Below are 18,161 nucleotides of genomic sequence, written 5' to 3'. Positions count from 1 at the left end.
TCCTTGGGTGCCCTCTTTATGGTGGCATCAACATCCCAGGTATCCTCTAGCTTCTTACGGATACGCTGAACAGTCCGTAAATTCACTCCTAAGGTTGAAGCAATCGCCGAATTGGAGATTTCACCTCCATTATTAACCAATGCCATGACTACGGAGGACCTCGAAAGCTCCTCGTTCCACTTATAGCTCTTTATCTCCTCATATGATGACGGCATGATGCTAACTGAACTACGTATCGTCAGCTGACAAGAATAGCTTTCCTATTTGGTAACTAGTTTTCTATTTGATAATGTCGTCTTCAAGTTATCAAGGTTTAAAGTAGGCGACAATTTGATCCCCGCTCCCTGTATACTAGACACTTCAATTAGACCACCAGCTTCAAACGGTCGAGTTATTCACAGCAGATGGCAGAAATAAGTTTAAAAAGTCGTTGGAATCATTATTGTCAAACAGGAACTGAAAAAGTATTGGCCCAGTATACATCAAAAAATTTCATAGTTGCTTTCAATGTATTTTTTTCCTTTCAGATAGTAAAAATGTAAAATGTCGTTTATTTCTTCCTTTACTTCCATACCGGACGCACAATAATTCACGACTGAACCCACCAAGTGCAATTCTGTCAAAAAAATGTTTTTTTAGAATATACTCACACCATTACAACGTCTGATCCTATGATCCAATGTGACCAATGCTTAACAATATATGTATATTTAATTTTAAAAAAGGTCGGGAAATACGAAACTACTTTTTTCCCTAACCTTCTAATTATAATCTAATATATTACAAACTATGCCTTACTCCCCAACAATGATATGCATAGTGTAGTGTTAGTCCTTATTTATTTGGTTCAATCCAGTCTTACGACCGATCCTATTAGTCTTTAAGACTATCAAAGGTAGGACCAGGCTTGTAAGCGTACCGTTATTTTAGCGTTCTGTTAAAAAAAAAAATCCGTTCATCGTTTAGATAATATTTACGTTCTATTCAGGGTTCCAATCATAGGGTAATACCCTGCATGTACAGCATACATCCATACACTAACGCACTCGTTAAATGAAGCTGTGCAACTTTTTAGGCTTAAAAAAGTAGGATTCTCCAAATGAAATTGCTAACTAAGATAGAAAGTAGAAAAACGATAACGTTTTTACTTGAGGCGCCAAAGCTTTTTGTTCTTTGTCTGAAATATATATTGGAATTATTCAAAAGATTCATCAAATTATAGTTCAAAACCCTAATAGCCGACTAAAAATAACAATATTTTATTTTCATAAAAGTAGAATTGCTATGTCCGTTCTGATTTATATAGATCTTTCATTAATCCCATACAAAAATATAAATGAATTAAGTCAGTTTTAATTATTAAAATCTATTATCTATGAGCTGCTCTTAATAGAATTGAGTCATTGCAATAAAATTGCATAAGTGTAGCACGTCAAACCAAAAGTATGTTATAATATTTTTCCTCAAAATTGAACATGGAACATATTTTCCAAATAATGATAGTTCATTTCAATGAACAAATAAGTCTTATTAATCTTTTAGAGACACTCCAAATTGTACTTTAATTGGCCAAACTTCACCGCCCCATTTATAGAATTAGAAAATATACTTTTAAGACCCTATTGGGACCAGATTAAGTTAATTAGATAAAACGGAAGTTTTAAACTACAGTTAAAACTCTTTTGGTTATCGCAATTCATCCCAGAAATTAGAATTTAAAGTTTATAATTGACCGTAATATATCTTTAAAATATTGCCTGTTATTTTATAAATATAAATGATTGAACCTTTGAATATATGATTATATGATTTGTGAATTTGTAATAAAAATAAATAGTTTTTTTGAACTCCCACAAATGTAGGCAACATTTAAAAAATAGATTGTAACCAAGATTAAAAGAAATAATATTAATCTTGATTGCAGCTCGTAACGTTAAACATAATACCTAACTCAAATATCAACTGAATGCGAAGTACTTTCAATCCATAAGGGAAATGTAGTGTGCATGTTTGGTTTTTTTATATTTTTAGATGTAAAATACTCTTGAACTAATTAAGAGCATCAGAATGTTTTTCATCGAGTACAAGAAAAATATAATTATTACTGCGTAATAGGGACATAAATAATTATTAGTAATGTTGTAAATTGTAATTCTAGAATGGTTAAATCACATTTATAGCAATATTCACATCAGGTGTGTTTGTAGAGGAGGAGGATTTAGATCCTTCTCCAATTTTAAAAATTGCCCTTGAATTTACATTGGCATGATACTAAGACACTTAGCCCGTGGACAACTACGCCCCTTCCGAAATTACTTTGACATAATGGAAGGAACCCTGAAATATCACTAATAACGTTCCAAAAAAGAGTTAGAATTTTTTTTTTGAACTATAGTTGAATGACGTAATAAAGGACGCAACTTTAAACGTTTTATAACTGATATACAGAACTGAACTGGATCGGATCGAGACTTAACTGGACTGTGTTTTTCAGCCCCTCCAATAAGTATTGACACAAAACTAGTCATATATACATCATATCACGTGGGCTGAAAAGTCCCGAGCTTACTAAAGAAAACACGTATTTTTTTTTCGATCAGAAATTGTTTTTTTACAACTTTTATTATTTTTTTCATTATCGAGCAGAGTCCAAATAAAACGTTTAAAGTCATTGCTTCGATGAAAAGTTATTTTTTCCCCTATTAAGAAACATTGTCAAATTAAAATCCCGAAATTGTTTTTGACAATTGTTTTGAAAATGACAAAAGTAGGATCAGAAATAGTAAAATAACTCACAAGCTAATGAGTAGATAACCGTCAAATTTTAATTAATATCTTTGAAAGGTTGGAGCTAACGGTCCATGAGGATAATTTAAAATAAAGCGCCATATATGCGTGAAGCCATAAGCAATATAATATGACTAGTAATTCATACCGATTTTAGCCAATCCTGAGAGAACCACAAATGTTGTAATGGTGAAATATATTCCCACATGATCCCAATTCCATCCAGCAATATGAACACCAATGTCCTCTTTCTTCATAGTTTTGATTTCTTCGTTCTCAATTTCTCAGTACCTTTCTGCAAGAAAAAAAAAAAATACTTTGCTAAACTGATTGAAAAGTCCAAGCCGGTCCATGACGATGTTTCACTATAACATTTTTATAAGTATGCAGTGAATGTTGTTATATCACGATACATGTTAGTACTTTTATGTTTTACTTTTTCTACCTTTTCGAAAGTAGTCGTTACCATGGCTTAAGAAGGGAAGGAAAAGAAAAATAGTAAATAATAATGGTTCATGACTGTTTATTTATGTGTATGAAATCCCCTTACAAAGCAACTGTAGAATCGTTGAGAGTTGGGCTTTCTCTTCTATATATATATATATATAAGTACGAAAGAATAGTCCCATACGTAGTCCTTATCATAGCTATCTATCTCTCCAGTGCCCTCCTCTATGTTGTTATTAAATTTTAGTTATACAATATACTTTATTTTTATATAAATTGGAGCATTCAAGTCTTTGTACTGGAATCATCGTAAATCTATAAGCAATATGGGAAAGCAAGACCTGAAAATTTTACCCGATGATAAACCTCGGCAAGTTTATGGAAAAAGTTTACAAACTTTATCATGGAACATTCATACATTTATTTATACAAACAAGTTTGGGCATCAAAAGGTGGATATTTAATTGATGTTCATTCTCTCCTGAATATTTGAAAATTGAAAGGGATTACTTTTTGACATTCTGTTTCGGCCATCCTTTGTAAATAAACAAACCTTAATAAAAATAACTTCGCCATCAAGATTGAGCAAATAGCCAAAAGGCAGTGCATCTCAAATTTCATAGATGCTAAAGTTAAGGAGGCGAGGATGATAGATGTTGTGAAGTGCTCCAGGAGCCTAGTTTTCAAGGGACACAAGATGAAAAATGATGGAGAAAACTTCTCCCGTAATGTATGAAAAGGAGGGCAAAAGGAGAGCTCCGGAGTTCCTTTCCAGCTTCGATATGGAGATCTCTGAGCACTATAACAAATCGATTAATCACTTTGCCAACAACCTCTCCTTCCCCGCTAGGACCACTAAGATGGCCGTGAAAAGCTACTTAGGATTTGACTCATATTGAAGGATCCCTGGAAATATTGAATTATACATAAAGCAACCTCTCGACTCCTCATTTTGCTACCCCATCCACTACATAAATAATTATTTTTCAGAGTGACCTTCATCGGTATCTACCAAGGCATCAATCCGGAGTCTGAGCGCCTTAAATGTGTTTTGTCGAAATCATTTGACACATTCCTTTTCAACATAAGCTTTCAAGTTTTCAACACTAGAGTGACTTTTTTTCGACAGCACCCCTAATATTGTAGTCCAAGGGGTTATAGTCTGAGCTTGAGAATGATTATATGCTCCCCCACACCAACAGCTTGGAAAGTTGTTGAGGTAGAAGGTCTGGCTTTTCAGGTATCTTACAATAGCTGTCGTTTTCTACAGACACAGGAGTAATTTTTTTCTTTTTTTTTTGGTTAAATGTTAATTTTTTGAGGTGTTTAAAGCTATATTAACATTATTCGAATTCATAAACAAATCCAACCCATTTTGCAAAAACAATTATTGGGCACAGTATCCCATTGGGTATGAAGGGAATTTGTTATCCTTGGACAATCTAATTATTTATTCTTTCTCAAATGATTGAATACATTTATTTCATATTCTTTTCAAAAAAATAAATATACAAATGATATTATTTCTTGAAATTTGTAGTATATTCGAATAAGTAGTGTAATATTTGTATGATTTATTTTGATAAATTATTTAAACAATTTAGAGGTGATAGTTTTTGAAGCATTTCTATCATTTCATTAAAATAAATGTACATAACAGGCCATTCATACAACAAAACTTCTATTTTTTTAATTTATTTTTTTTGCCCAATAGACACATTTTGTCCAGTTTTATTTTAAGTTGCTGTAAGGCAAGAATAAATTTGAAAATATATTTAATTGGCTTTATTTTCCATCACCCATTTTCAATTTAACTGAATGTATTTAAATATAAACATAATTAGCAGAACAAAAGATACTACACATTGACGACAATGTGTAGTGTCATAATGTCAAAATAAGTTCCCTTCAGACCCAGAGGGACATCAGTGCCCCAATAAATTCAAACATGAGTAATTACTGAGAACTAATGATTATTTTTGGAATATCCGGTGGAGATTTTAAATCCAGAACAAGTTTACACCTCCATAGCTTGCCAATCCTTAGATCTACGTTGATAAATATTGTGCTCATCAGATTGAACAAAAAAACAACATTAAGATGTCCTCCGAATACGAATACTGTGTGTTCATAATTATGTGCCTCCGTGTCAGACACACACTACTGAATTTACAGAGCTCCTCGAATGAATTGTTTACAATGTTGGCAAGGATTTCCACGAGTCTTATAGGACAGGAACATGCTCAAGGAAAACTCATGATCGTTCTGAGAAAAGAAAAAAAATGTACTCCTGACTTCCTCAAGGCCCTCAGGACTTGATAGATCACAATCCCCGCATCTACGTGATAAACCTGGCTTGTAGGGTGTAAATACGTCGACCAAAAAAATTGTCCTTCATGAACGCGTTTTAATTTGAAAATTTAAAAAATTTTGATATTGTTTCTTTAAAGTTATCGATTTGAAGCCAGTTAGAGGATTTTGATTTCATTATAAGTATTATAAATAAAAACATAGTTCCCACCAACATTTGTACAATTTTTCTCTAATTTGCCTCAAAGGATGAGTATTTTAGTTCCAAGCATGAAGCCAATAAAAAAAATATACATTTTTGGTACCGAGTATCATGCACATTTCTATATTCCTCTTTTTTCCTTTTTAGTTCTCAAATATCGTTTATCGATACCAAGTGACTGATATATTATGACTAAATATACTTCTGTTGTTCATTTATGCCAAATAAGGCACTCAATTTTATCTGTTTATAATTTTGGAATACAAAAACTGTCAATTAAACTTTTAAAAATACGACCTTTTATTCATTCTTCCTTAATTTTTATTTTTATGTGCTGTAAGATTGATATTAAATATTCATTATGAATATTTAATATCTTTTTTTTTTCAATAGCCTTTGCAAAAAGGAAATTATAAATCAATAATTGCTTCTTATAATTTTTTTATTTCATTAATAGGGGAAATTTAACGCAATTTTTATTTTGCTATCTCTCTCTTCTCCACAAATTTGAGCTGAAGTATTGGTTAATTCTTTACTGCACGTTCAGAACTTTGTGTGTGGCATGGTATTTTGAGAAGTCTAAGTGATGAAGAGACAAAACTAATCAGTTGACTTTGAGGAAGAACTACTCTGATAAAAGGTCAACTGCCGTTGTTCCAATCCTGGATATTAATAATTGATGGAGCATCACAATTGATGTTAGGTGAACGGTATGGCCGACCACTGAACCCCCACCAATCACTTCCATCTCGTATTCTTGATTTATTTATTTTTCAAATGTGGAAAAATGAGGATATTTTGTAAGTTACAAAATATTCAAATCTTACTATTTATGATTCATTATCAAAAAGGAGATATAGTCTGACATTTTGGCTTGAAAAAAAAAATATTTCAGAAAAAAGTACGACAACAAATATAGAATTTATGGGACATTTGTGTCCTCTTAATTGCAAGGCTTTCAGTTGAATGAAATAGAATTGAACAGTGTTCGGTTGGGTTATCTAAAAATGAGTCTACCCATGAAGCAAGTTTGATTGATATTTGAAAAATAAATATAAATCGCGAGAAAATTTATTATCAACAATATCATGACTAAAGTAAATTATATGAAGTGTCGTTTTTATACTAAAATCCATTCTTGTGAAAGGGTTTCATAACATTGATAGATTCTTGTTTTTCATCTTATTTGATTATATAGAATGAAAAAAACTAATGTGTTTCTTATAAAACCGCATACGATATAGAAAACCCATAAATCTGTACCTTGCAAATACCGTCGTACATTAATAAAAACATTTGTCAAACGTAATGGACTTTTTTTTTTCTACACAGAAAGGTCTTTATTTAAATACAAAAATACAAACAAGAAAGTTTGTGTAATATATGTATACATAAATCAATATTACAATTTAAAATTAATTTATTATTTACTTAGATGAATTCGTTGCCATTTTCTATCAGGAACTAATCAATTAATTATATTTCATATACAGAAAAAAGTTTTAAACAAAGAAATAAAAAATATTAGAAGATTCAAGTAAATAATAAAGTAAAATAAACTGTTCCAGAACCTCCGACTTCACGAAATATATCTTATAAATGTTGATAATACTTTTTAACATAATCAAATGCCTAGTAGAAGTTGATGGGAAGTATTTTATTAATCCAAACGCAAACTGATGTTTAACAGACATGACAATGTTCAAAACAAGACAATCGATAAAAGCCTGAATTATATTACTAAAAGTTATCACACAATCCTTGCAGGGACGATCAAATCGGGTAGAATTATTGCATATTTGAAATCGTACCGTGAATTTTAGGCTATATTTGATCCCCACTAGAGAATGCACAAGATGGGGGTCACTATTATGCCTGTCTATGGAAATATTGGAGGATCCGTTATGAAGAAGAGCTCAAATTGGGTTAAAGAATCGTCTCAGGAGATATTTCTTAACGCCTTTTAAGATCAAACTATAATGGATGGAGTCAAATGCTTTACAGAAATCCACTGCTATTATAGCTCCAAACATCTTCCTTTTCCAAGTTGACTCTATTGTGGTCTGAATATTCCTAGAAATATCTGAGATACGTCTCCCTCTTCAAAAACCTTTTTGCTATGTACAGCAACATTTATTTAAAATCGGTTCTATTTGCCTAGCCAAGACACCAGCCAATATTCTATAGGCTTTGTTTAATATAGTTAGAGGTCTCCAATTACCTAAGCTCGTTCCATCCCCCTTCTTTCGAATCAATGAAATTCTTCCACGAGTTAGTGCTGGATGATGTTTTCCTTTAAGTTCCATCTCCTCCCCAAATTTCAAAAGATATGGGACTAAGGCATCAGAAAATAGGGTAAAAAATTTCCTTTGATGTTGCTGGGGATTTATTGGATAATGCTTTATGAAAGTGGTTTATAAAGTGTTAAAATATTTTCATACGAGAACACAGAACAAGACTCTACTTATTTAGATCTAGGAAAAGCCTTCCTGTGGCATCCAACGATATTCTGGATAGTATTATAAAGTAGTTGCAGAATTGATTTGGATTCTGTTATACTTTTGCCGTCAATAATAAGTTTCTTTATTCTTTTAAGCTATATGTCGTTCCTAGGCAACCAATTTTTTAATCATTTGAAAGAATTTTGTTCAGTTTCAAACTTTTGCCTCATTTCCTCATCGGAAATCTTTGAAATTACCATGTCTGTATCAATGTCTGATGTCAAATGGCGAGTGAACAAATAACTTTTTTTTAATAAAAAGGATAGTAGTATCACGAATGCTTGAGAATCAAATTTGATATAATTTTTTACAGGAAAAGTAAGAATCAAAAGATATTTTAATCTATCTTTCAGAGAGGCTATAAAAATTTCTTATTGGATAACACAGTAAAACTCTCCCTAGTGAAGCAGGTAAAAAATTCTAAAAGAACTAACTTATGACGAAAAAAAGGTTTTGAATTCATAAAATTATTTTTCTTGTACAAGAGTATAAACATTGAGAAATCAAGGCATGATTGTTTCAAGACGATTTATGACCAACACGCCAAGAATAATGTAGGTCCAAGTAAAACTTTTTAAATAAATCGATTATGTTGAGTTGACATATCAATTTAAATTGAATACAAGCATTCGAAAAAGATTCGATTTTGGTATTCAGACTAACATTTAGATCTCCAATTAATATTATTGGATTCGAAGGACTTTTGAGATTGTTAATGATCGATTGATAAAACGCTGAAAACTTTTTGCACCGTAGACATTAAAACATGACGATTTGGAAGTACCAATCACTTTTAGAAGAAGAATTCTTGATACATTGTGATTTCCCTAAAGATTTGGAAGCAAATGTGATTATACCTCGACAAAGGCTGGTTCCAGTACAGTGAATACAAAAAGAACAAGAAATAGTGCCAGAGGAAGCACTATTGAACGTACCTCTTGTAGACAAATAATATCAGGTGTCATGGTTAAAATTTTCTCCATAATAGCATGCCTGGATTTACGTTCTCTTCCCCTCTGATATTCATTGAAACAATTTTGTTCTTGCCCATGTTTATATTGATCCCATGTTCAGACAGGATCAATCAAGATATTAAAAATTTAAAGTAACAATAACTTATCCTAAATTAATCCTGATTTTTCTTAAATTTTTGAGGAGTCCTCTTGCTAGGAGATAACTCTGAATCGCAAGCCGTCCTTTTAGAGATCGATCCAGATCTATTCCTGGATCACATTATAACCTCATCCATGATGGATGATTTTGTTGGCTTTTCCGGTCTTACCAATTATCATTATTCACTCCTTCCTATTCGGAACTTGTTAATTGTAAAGCTTTTTTAATCTCACTCTTCGGACTTGAAGCCAATTTGTTGTCAATGGAAGGGAAAAATACAGCTATATATTCTATTGGCACTTCATGTTCTTGGGGTTATCGGCTTCGTTCATCTTGCTAAACGTAGCCTCATCTATATTATTAGATAGATTACTTAATACCAAAAATAGTATCATCTACCTTTAAATTGTAAGGTCTGCTTGGGTATTTATCATTTTTTGATGAAGTCAAATCAACAATTAACCTGCCCTTATTGGCTTTAGTAGCTAAATTCTTATTAAAGGTAAATCATTAACTATTTACTACAGTTTTTTTTTAGATTATGGTTTCTTTATAAAAGTTACTACCTGCATGGATAAATTAGTTTTTTCTTGTATGTATAAAGTGCAGACCCAATACTTGTGGCAACATATCAATGATATTGTATCTATGTTATATTTAACTACAGAGTTTTATTACGCAACTGAACGACACCTGAAATAAAAATAAAGAATTTTTGTTTTTATCCCATATATTAACAAAACAAAACCATGGATGTGTAATCTCATATGCATCGGTGTCACTGCCATTAAGAGTGAAAAACCAATGGCATCATCATCCAAACTTCCTATAACATGAAGAAGTCAATTAGAACACCATAAATTCAAGAAAAACAAAAACTTTTTCAGTAAAACTATGGCCGACTTCTGGCCCAATTTCATGTGAACCTCTTCTAGACCTAGTCTCACCCCTCTTGACTTTTCCATTTGAAGTGTCATTGGGAAGAATGCCTTACACACTTCTCTTACAAATTTAGATTCGCTTCGAGCTGCCATCACAACAGAGTGATATGCGAGTCGAGGTTCTATAAGAGGAATTAAAAATATAGTTTAATAGATCATTCAAACATATTCCAAATTGGTTCTTGATTGTCATTTCTATGACTACCAAAGTTTCGTTTTTTGTAACTTGACCATGTTACTACAAGTAGGTATAGGTTTTGAATATTACATGATATATTTTTCTTGTCAGATTATTAAGGTGAAATAAACAGTCAAGCAAATGTCGTTGTTCGAGAGATGAAGCATCTGCTATGCAAGATCAAGAGTTTCTATAAGTTTCATCAAGTAAATAGATATCGATTGAATATCCCACAATATAAAAGACCAAGTCAAAGGAGTATGGGGATTTTAATGTCAAAACCATAAGAACAACAAAAGAGAAAATGGATAAATCGAAGAAACAATTTGATAGAACATCACTACAAAAGTTTCCGTGGCTTTCTAATCAATCATATCCGGTAATCCATAATATAAAACACACTGTTTGATATATACCTCTTGTTTAACCGCTAAACTTCAAAATTGATGCAATTGTCAATCTAGTGAGGCACCATTTTATATTACATTATTATATTGAGGAGTTACGTGTGAGTTTGCTCATAAAAAATGGTATTTTAGATGGTGTCTAATTACTCCGGGCAATGCCGGGTACTCACTCCACTATATGAATATTACATAAACTATTGTCCTCACCTTACTCAGTATATACATACTAATATATTTACTACAATTACAGGAAGAAGACAAAGCCAGACGGTTGTAAACAAGATTGATAGTCCGACTTGAGATAAAATTCACCATTGATTAATTAACAGATCTTGGAAAAATATAGTTCTTCAGGGGAACCCCAATTCCTCGAATTTTTTTGGAGGTCTATTGGCTGGAACTCAAGAACCTCCAGGCCTGATGGAATTATTCTTTCACAAACCTTCACTACATTTTTTTTTTTGCAAACTAGAAAATCAATTTTAAAAGCCTTGAGGTCCTCAGGGAATGTTTCAATAAGGCAATCAATGACCACATTATATTCTCCAAGAATCATATACTCAACCATTCTAACTGATCATTTAATGGCATCATTAAGTCATTACTTAATTTTAAAGTGAAATATCTGTATCCGATTAGATACGATGAACAAAAAAGTCCAATATTCTTATTTTTAGGACCTATAAGTTTATGTCAACAGACTTTATTATTGTTCATGCGTAAAAAACGTTATATCCTCATTTAATTGATAGGATTCAAGATAAAAAATAAAACATAGCAATTATTATGGTACTCTCTCTTGAGTACCCCAATAAATATTTGTATTTTCTCGTTAATATTTATTGTACGTTTTTATCATGTTATAGATGCATCGCATACAAATGTTGTGGAGTATAATTAAATAGGAAAGTATTTAATTACTTAGTCCCATATTGTGGGGTCGTTCTTCAAATGGACACAACAATACTTGATCTATAAAAATGCTAATACTGAAACTGTATTAAAAGTCCATTATTTGAAAGGTAAGACGGTACAATAATTTATAAATATTCACCTAATCATTATTCAATGATTAGGAACTACTCAAATTGATTGTATCATTGTGCTTATATTTAGGCAATATCAAAAATCTGTAATTTAAAGTAAATTAATATAATTATTCTTCATTATACATATAAATAAGTTACTTTTCCACTCGGCAATATTTTATATATAGAGTTGAGTAGTTTGTAATGGGGAAAAAGTGCGAAGAGTAGGCAAAAGCAATACATGTACAGGGCAGGGCAGAAAAATCTAAACTCGAGAGAGGGATTTAGAAATACATCAAATATCTTATATTTTCAATAATAGGCGTAAAAAGACTTTATACAAAACATTTTTTACTCAAAAGGGTCAGTTTTATTATCAATCACAGCCTTTGCATGTCAACTGAAGGCATGCAGGAGTTGATGACTAACTCCACTTCAAGTTGTCCCATGCTACCACAATGGAAAACTTCAGTGAGTCCAATTTGGGTGTGAGGTACTGCTAGTTTTTCCCTCCAAAATGGATTTAAATCATGTAAGAAAGGGGTCATTTCTCTATGGACCAGAATCGAGCCATGTTATCTACGAAAAAAATTTGGTAGTTGGCAGACGTGTGTTGGAGCGTCGTCTTCAATCAACGCGTAGTTAGTCTCTTCGACTATGGTAAGCTGGTGTATCTAAGCACCTTATATTAGGGCTCTTAACCTATTTTTTCCCCAGGCTTGAAAAGAGAACAGAGGCATCTTCTCTCATTACATGCCACAACACCGAGGACAATTGTTTGGGATTAATATTTGGCGTGGTAAACCGTTTGGACCTCTTCTTTTGTGTCTGCAACTAATTCCAAATTATGCTTTATAGGCATCCTGGCGGTGCTAGAAGCTACAGAAAAGTCTTTGGCAAGGTGATTCAACGACTGAGTGGGATCCTCCTTTATAATCTTCTCCAAACCTATCAAGAACTCCGTATATCTCCTTAATTTATTTTCTCCGCTTTTTGACATCCTCGAGAGGTCTTCTACATTTTTTCTTACTTGCCCAACTTAAAAACTGGGCTCCTAGAACAAAAAAACAAACAATAATCGTAATCTTCATCACATAAACTCTAGGATATCTGAGATGCAGAGTCTTTTTACTTATTGCTCGCTCATCACGATGATATGATGACTGAATGATTAGTATAGTTTGTTTATGAAAAAAGAACGTTGGAAAAAGAAATATTAAAAAGAATAATCACTAACTCTTTTCATAGTAATGAGAAAATAAAAACATTAATTAACAGTCCAGGATTTTCTGCCTTACCCTGTAGTAGAACACATGAATTAAATTGCTTGATATATGATTATGCTTATTTTATAGTTAACACCACGTCGACCGATTAAATAATGAATTACAAAGAAGAATGAGCATACACGACAGCTGTTTTTCTCTTTTAATTTTTTAAAGTTAGTTTTTCAATTCCTAATTATTCATCTTTATTATTTTTCTCACCTCATTTTTATCGATCTGTTAGAAAAAAACAAGGTATAGCGATAAGAAAAGGAAAAACAGTTGAACGTGTGCTCTTTCCTCTCTTTTTCTCATTATTTAATCAGTCGTGGGTGTGTTAGGATCTTCTCCAAAAAAAATATCGGGTATCTTTCAGTGTCATTCGCTTATCAAATGCATAATAAATTATATTTAAATGTTTTAATTATAACCATTATATTTTCACAGTACTAATGCTGTTTTAAATGAAGAAGTTTATCTTCTTCATAGGAGTATTATTCATTTTTCTTCCCAAATAAGTTTCAATTATAAAAATTTTAGGAGAATTTTTTTTATTTGAATTTTGAAAATATCACCGACAGCTAATATCAACATCGATATCAATTGAGTAAAACCCTATATCTTCCTCCCACCAGCTCCTCGCACTTTTACACAAATCCCTGCTTTGACTATACGCAACTTGTTACCCAAAATTGCGTCTACCACTTGTAAACTAATTGTATTTTTTCATTACTTCTTTCTTATTTACACAACATGACTTTATTTCCCTCTTCAAACAAATGATATTATTAGCAAAAGGTGTCATTTGTAAAACCATAAACCATTTTTGTAAGATTCATCTGTTCTCATTTTTCCAAAAAACTACAATTCACTTTAGTATTATTGTTGAGTCTATGACCAAGACTGTATTTTGTTTCGGGTTTAGTCTTATGTTATGTTTTCTAGACCGATTTGAGCCCTTATTATATACTTGAAAGTGTCAATTCTATGGGTAAAAAAATGCTTGTATGAATTGATGACTTCAATAAAAAATTAATTCAGTGTTTAAAAAATACTTCACAAAATAAATTTGCGGTGTCAAAAAGGTAAAATTTGATATTCCAAAGTTAAAATCATTATTTATATGAAATATGCATTACTCTATGCATATTTTGGTAATCATCATGAGAGTTATATATGAAAATGTCGTGATACACAGATTCGTTTATTGAGATTTTTTTTTTTGTATTTATTAATAGAAGTTTGACAATTTGAGTAATTATACTAAAAATAATAAAGAAAAAAAGCCAATAAGACTAACAAATGGAAAGTACTATTGATTATAGTTGCAAATTATATACCTATATATTAATAATTATTTTCATAAATGAAGGTTTTATAAATACAATACGGTCAAATGTGGTTCGATCGTTGTTCAAATTTTTCCCGTTGCAATACTATAAATAAATTCAATAGTGCACAACTACGACAGCGAGTCGACTGTTAGATGTACAAATCACTTCTTCGTTATCAATTAAATATGCATTTGACAACACAATAACAGGCAAGATGTGACATTCTAATAGAGTTACTTCCAACCAACCATACTCTAATAAACCAAATTGAAGAAATACATCAAGTATAGAAAAGTCTTTTTAGTGTTGCTTTCTAATTTATTATATATGTACATGTGTTTTTTTTTTAATAAGTAGATGAAATAAAGCACAGACAGAGGAATTTACATGAGTAAGAGTTATACCAATTAATGAACTTATGTTCGTAATTTTATTTTAAATATAAAGTTGGAATGAATGAAGATAAAGAGTTAAAATAATCATATTATTTGTCAATCCATAAGTATGTCCTAATATGAATGATCCATTATTCTTAATGATTGTCCTTTGACAAAGATGTTGTCGGCCAATGGACCACTCACAATATAAATTTCATAGTCACATACTGAAAAAAGTATATGTTTCGTTAGCGAATATATGTATGTATTCCCTGGTCTCAGAGAGCTTAGGACTACAGGCTGCACAGATGTTAATCTATCTTTAGATATGATGACTAAAAAAGCTAAGAATAGATACTTTTATTTTGCTTCAAAATGTTAGGCTTTGAATTTTTCTTACCAGTTATAAATCAAATGGATTTTGAATCCATCTCCAAATGTTCTTTAAAAAACTTTGAACTTGATCTGAGGTGTCAGGGTTTGAGTACTAGTGTCTTTCATGGACGTCTCCCATAATGCCCTTCTTTTTGAAGCATTTGAGACATCGTTCATCATCAAACAACGATCCCATTCTTGAATGAAGGGTTTATAATCACCTTGGTATTTGTTCTGGAGTTAATTTTGACTTCCCTTAGAGCTTTTCTTTGCAAGTGAGGAAATAGTTTTGATGGCCGACCAGTTCTTTCACGATTACAAGCTTTTCTATAGTTTTTGAAAGAGTGGATTTAGGACCATTCAATTTTTTTGGAAATCGATTTGTATCCACTTAAAAAATGTAACAATCTTCTATTTAGTAGTTGAGAGGGTTAGGATCAAGACTGTGGGGGACCAAAAAAATCAATAAAAGAGTTCAAATGAACTCAAATGAGTCTGGGAAAGACAGATACGGCTTTTTTTTTTCATTGATGGTGTCTAAAGTGATATCTCAACCCTCACAAGGCTTTTTCCACCCATATTTTTTATAGCTCTCGGAACAGTCTGCTGCAAAACTCCGAGATCTCTTGCTTATGTACTCATAGATTTGAGGAAATTGGCCTTGACTGTTTTCTTTAACTCCTCTGTTTTCAGTCTGGTCTTCTTGATGTCAAACGTGTTGGACTTCCTGACGGCATAGGCAAATGTCACATTCAAGTGTCACTTTTTCGACTTGTACGGAAGCTAAAGAGCTGAGGTTGTTTTTTTTTGTAACTATTTTTGATACTTTAATATATATATATATATATGAATTAATTTCAACCACTCAACCTTCATTTATTATTGAATTAGTAAATGTTCAAATTTCAATGGACACCCTAGTATATATTAAAAGATATTATATGCTATGAAGGTTGATGATGTAACATCATTTATTTCCATCATTTTTGTGTATAATCATTTTTTTTAATAGAGCTCACATTATTAATACTCATTTTCAGCCGTTGTATCATTAAGTGTTACTAATTAGAAGGAAGTATGAAAGGTATGGATCCACAACAGAACCTGTGTTGATTTTGTTGTAATATATGAATAACAACTCAATCTAAAGGAAAGTAATTTTGTAAGAAGAAGTCTCTGTGAATGTTATTATAAATTCTACAGGGAGATGTATTATAGTTAGAATAAAAATCCTATGCTTTTATAATTTTATATCCAAATATAAAGTTGTTAAAAAACATAAACTGTTTTAATTATGTAATTATTCATAGAATGCCACAATTTTTTTTTATTGGACATATTTTACTGAATTATTTTATAATTAAAACAAAATAAGATTATTTTTTCCTAGTGGTTTTAACCAATTAAATGTATTAATAATTAATACTCGTTAATTGTAACGAGAAATATTTCTTATTAAAAAAATGAAATGATTAATAGCTTTAAAAAAAATATTTTTTAAATATTCAAAATAAGTGTTTATTCATTAATACTAGAACGACGATGATGTCATTTTTGATACCATTAGAAACCAGTATCACCAATACTTTTGCACTTATTCAATAATAAAAAAATTTAATTTCCTTGGAGTTTTTCCTAAAAATGTCTATGATTTATAATACCCCACAAATTTATGTAATACAACATAACACGAACATATTATGTTTTAATTTAGTTATATAGTTTATTAACTAATATAAGGGGATTAAAAAAAAAAAACCCACAATGACGTCATAAGGGATCTAATTTACCTTCTTTCAGGCCTGCCAAGAAGGACTGGATGGAACCAGACCGGACTAGACCTCCGTCCCCTATCCTTTACAAGAAACCACACTAGTCACCATGGTTGTATCCGGTTCATGTTTAGCGGTTCTATAGGTCCTGGAGTAGGTACTTTAACTTCACCAGCTTCAGGTTTGGTCTCGGTTCTGCTCTTGGATCCTCAATTTATGTAACAGGCACTTCAAACAAAATTAGCTACAAACAGAGCTACATCTACCTTATACGCTCATTATGTGTTATGCCCCAAGCTCCAGCAAGGGCCCAAAAAAATAAGTAGGGTGGTATGATGTGAGATAATAGGGGAGGCTGCGCCAGAAGATGGAAAATTGTTCAAGGAGATTAAAAACTATTTATATACTCACTCAACCTTTCATAAACTACATGAACACATATTAATTCAAATAAAAATTTCTACAAACTGACGATGATTCTTTTGAACTTTTTTCAACTATATATTTTAAAGAAGTACGTGATAAATAATATTTTATAATAAAATAAGTTATTTAATTCCTGATTTATGTATGACATGTTTTGGGATATATTATTGCCCCAGATTTACCTATTTGCATAATTTTAGAAGTAAATAAAAAGGGTTGTAGATGTAGACATTAGGATTATTCATTTTTTATCATTCTACGGAAATAATAGAGAAGGATGTAGGTACATCATGGTGAAAACTACTCTCGAAACCTTTCAGTTACATAAAATTATGTAGATGGAATATTAAAAGGATACAAAAAATACAAGAATCGAGATTATACTGTGGTCTTGTTTGGACTTTGTCTGTTTCTTTTCTTGTTGTTTAAGAATTAGAACCACTAAACCGATAAGGGAAGAACCTTAATAGTCTCCATTGCCTAATTTACCCTACACTCCTTTCAAATACATTATGCCCCTTTTTAATATTTTTCATATTCTTTTTAATAATCCCTAAAAACGTTTATATTACCACTGCAAATGGGGGTATCATTTTTGTATCCTATATTTTTACTTGTTCAAACAAGTACCAAGTACATATTTTATGTTTTGCTGGAAGTCAATACTTGTATCGTATCTATATTAGTTATGATAAAAG

The 18,161-nt window shown here is 31.4% G+C and overlaps 1 protein-coding gene across 3 annotated transcripts in view; it reads right to left on the bottom strand.

Annotated features, from left to right (window-relative positions):
• LOC121126158 (probable Na(+)/H(+) antiporter nhx-9) overlaps positions 1 to 18,161 on the bottom strand; it is a 210,874-nt gene that overhangs the window by 157,339 nt on the left and 35,374 nt on the right. Inside the window, exons 1-2 of one of the 3 annotated variants that reach the window (XM_040721465.2) lie at positions 17,056 to 17,512; positions 2,936 to 3,082 (exon numbers count right to left, since the gene is read on the bottom strand). The exons of 1 other annotated variant lie outside the window; for it this stretch is intronic. In XM_040721465.2, the coding sequence (XP_040577399.1) occupies positions 2,936 to 3,044 (109 nt within the window). In that variant the 5' untranslated portion in view covers positions 3,045 to 3,082; positions 17,056 to 17,512. Of the gene's footprint in view, positions 1 to 2,935; positions 3,083 to 17,055; positions 17,513 to 18,161 lie in introns of those variants that run through there. One more of the 3 variants, XM_071891658.1, reaches the window with a different exon arrangement.

This window comes from Lepeophtheirus salmonis, chromosome 11 (genome assembly GCF_016086655.4).
Source record: "Lepeophtheirus salmonis chromosome 11, UVic_Lsal_1.4, whole genome shotgun sequence".
Lineage (NCBI taxonomy): Eukaryota > Metazoa > Arthropoda > Copepoda > Siphonostomatoida > Caligidae > Lepeophtheirus > Lepeophtheirus salmonis.
This window is presented reverse-complemented; position numbering and strand designations above follow the sequence as displayed.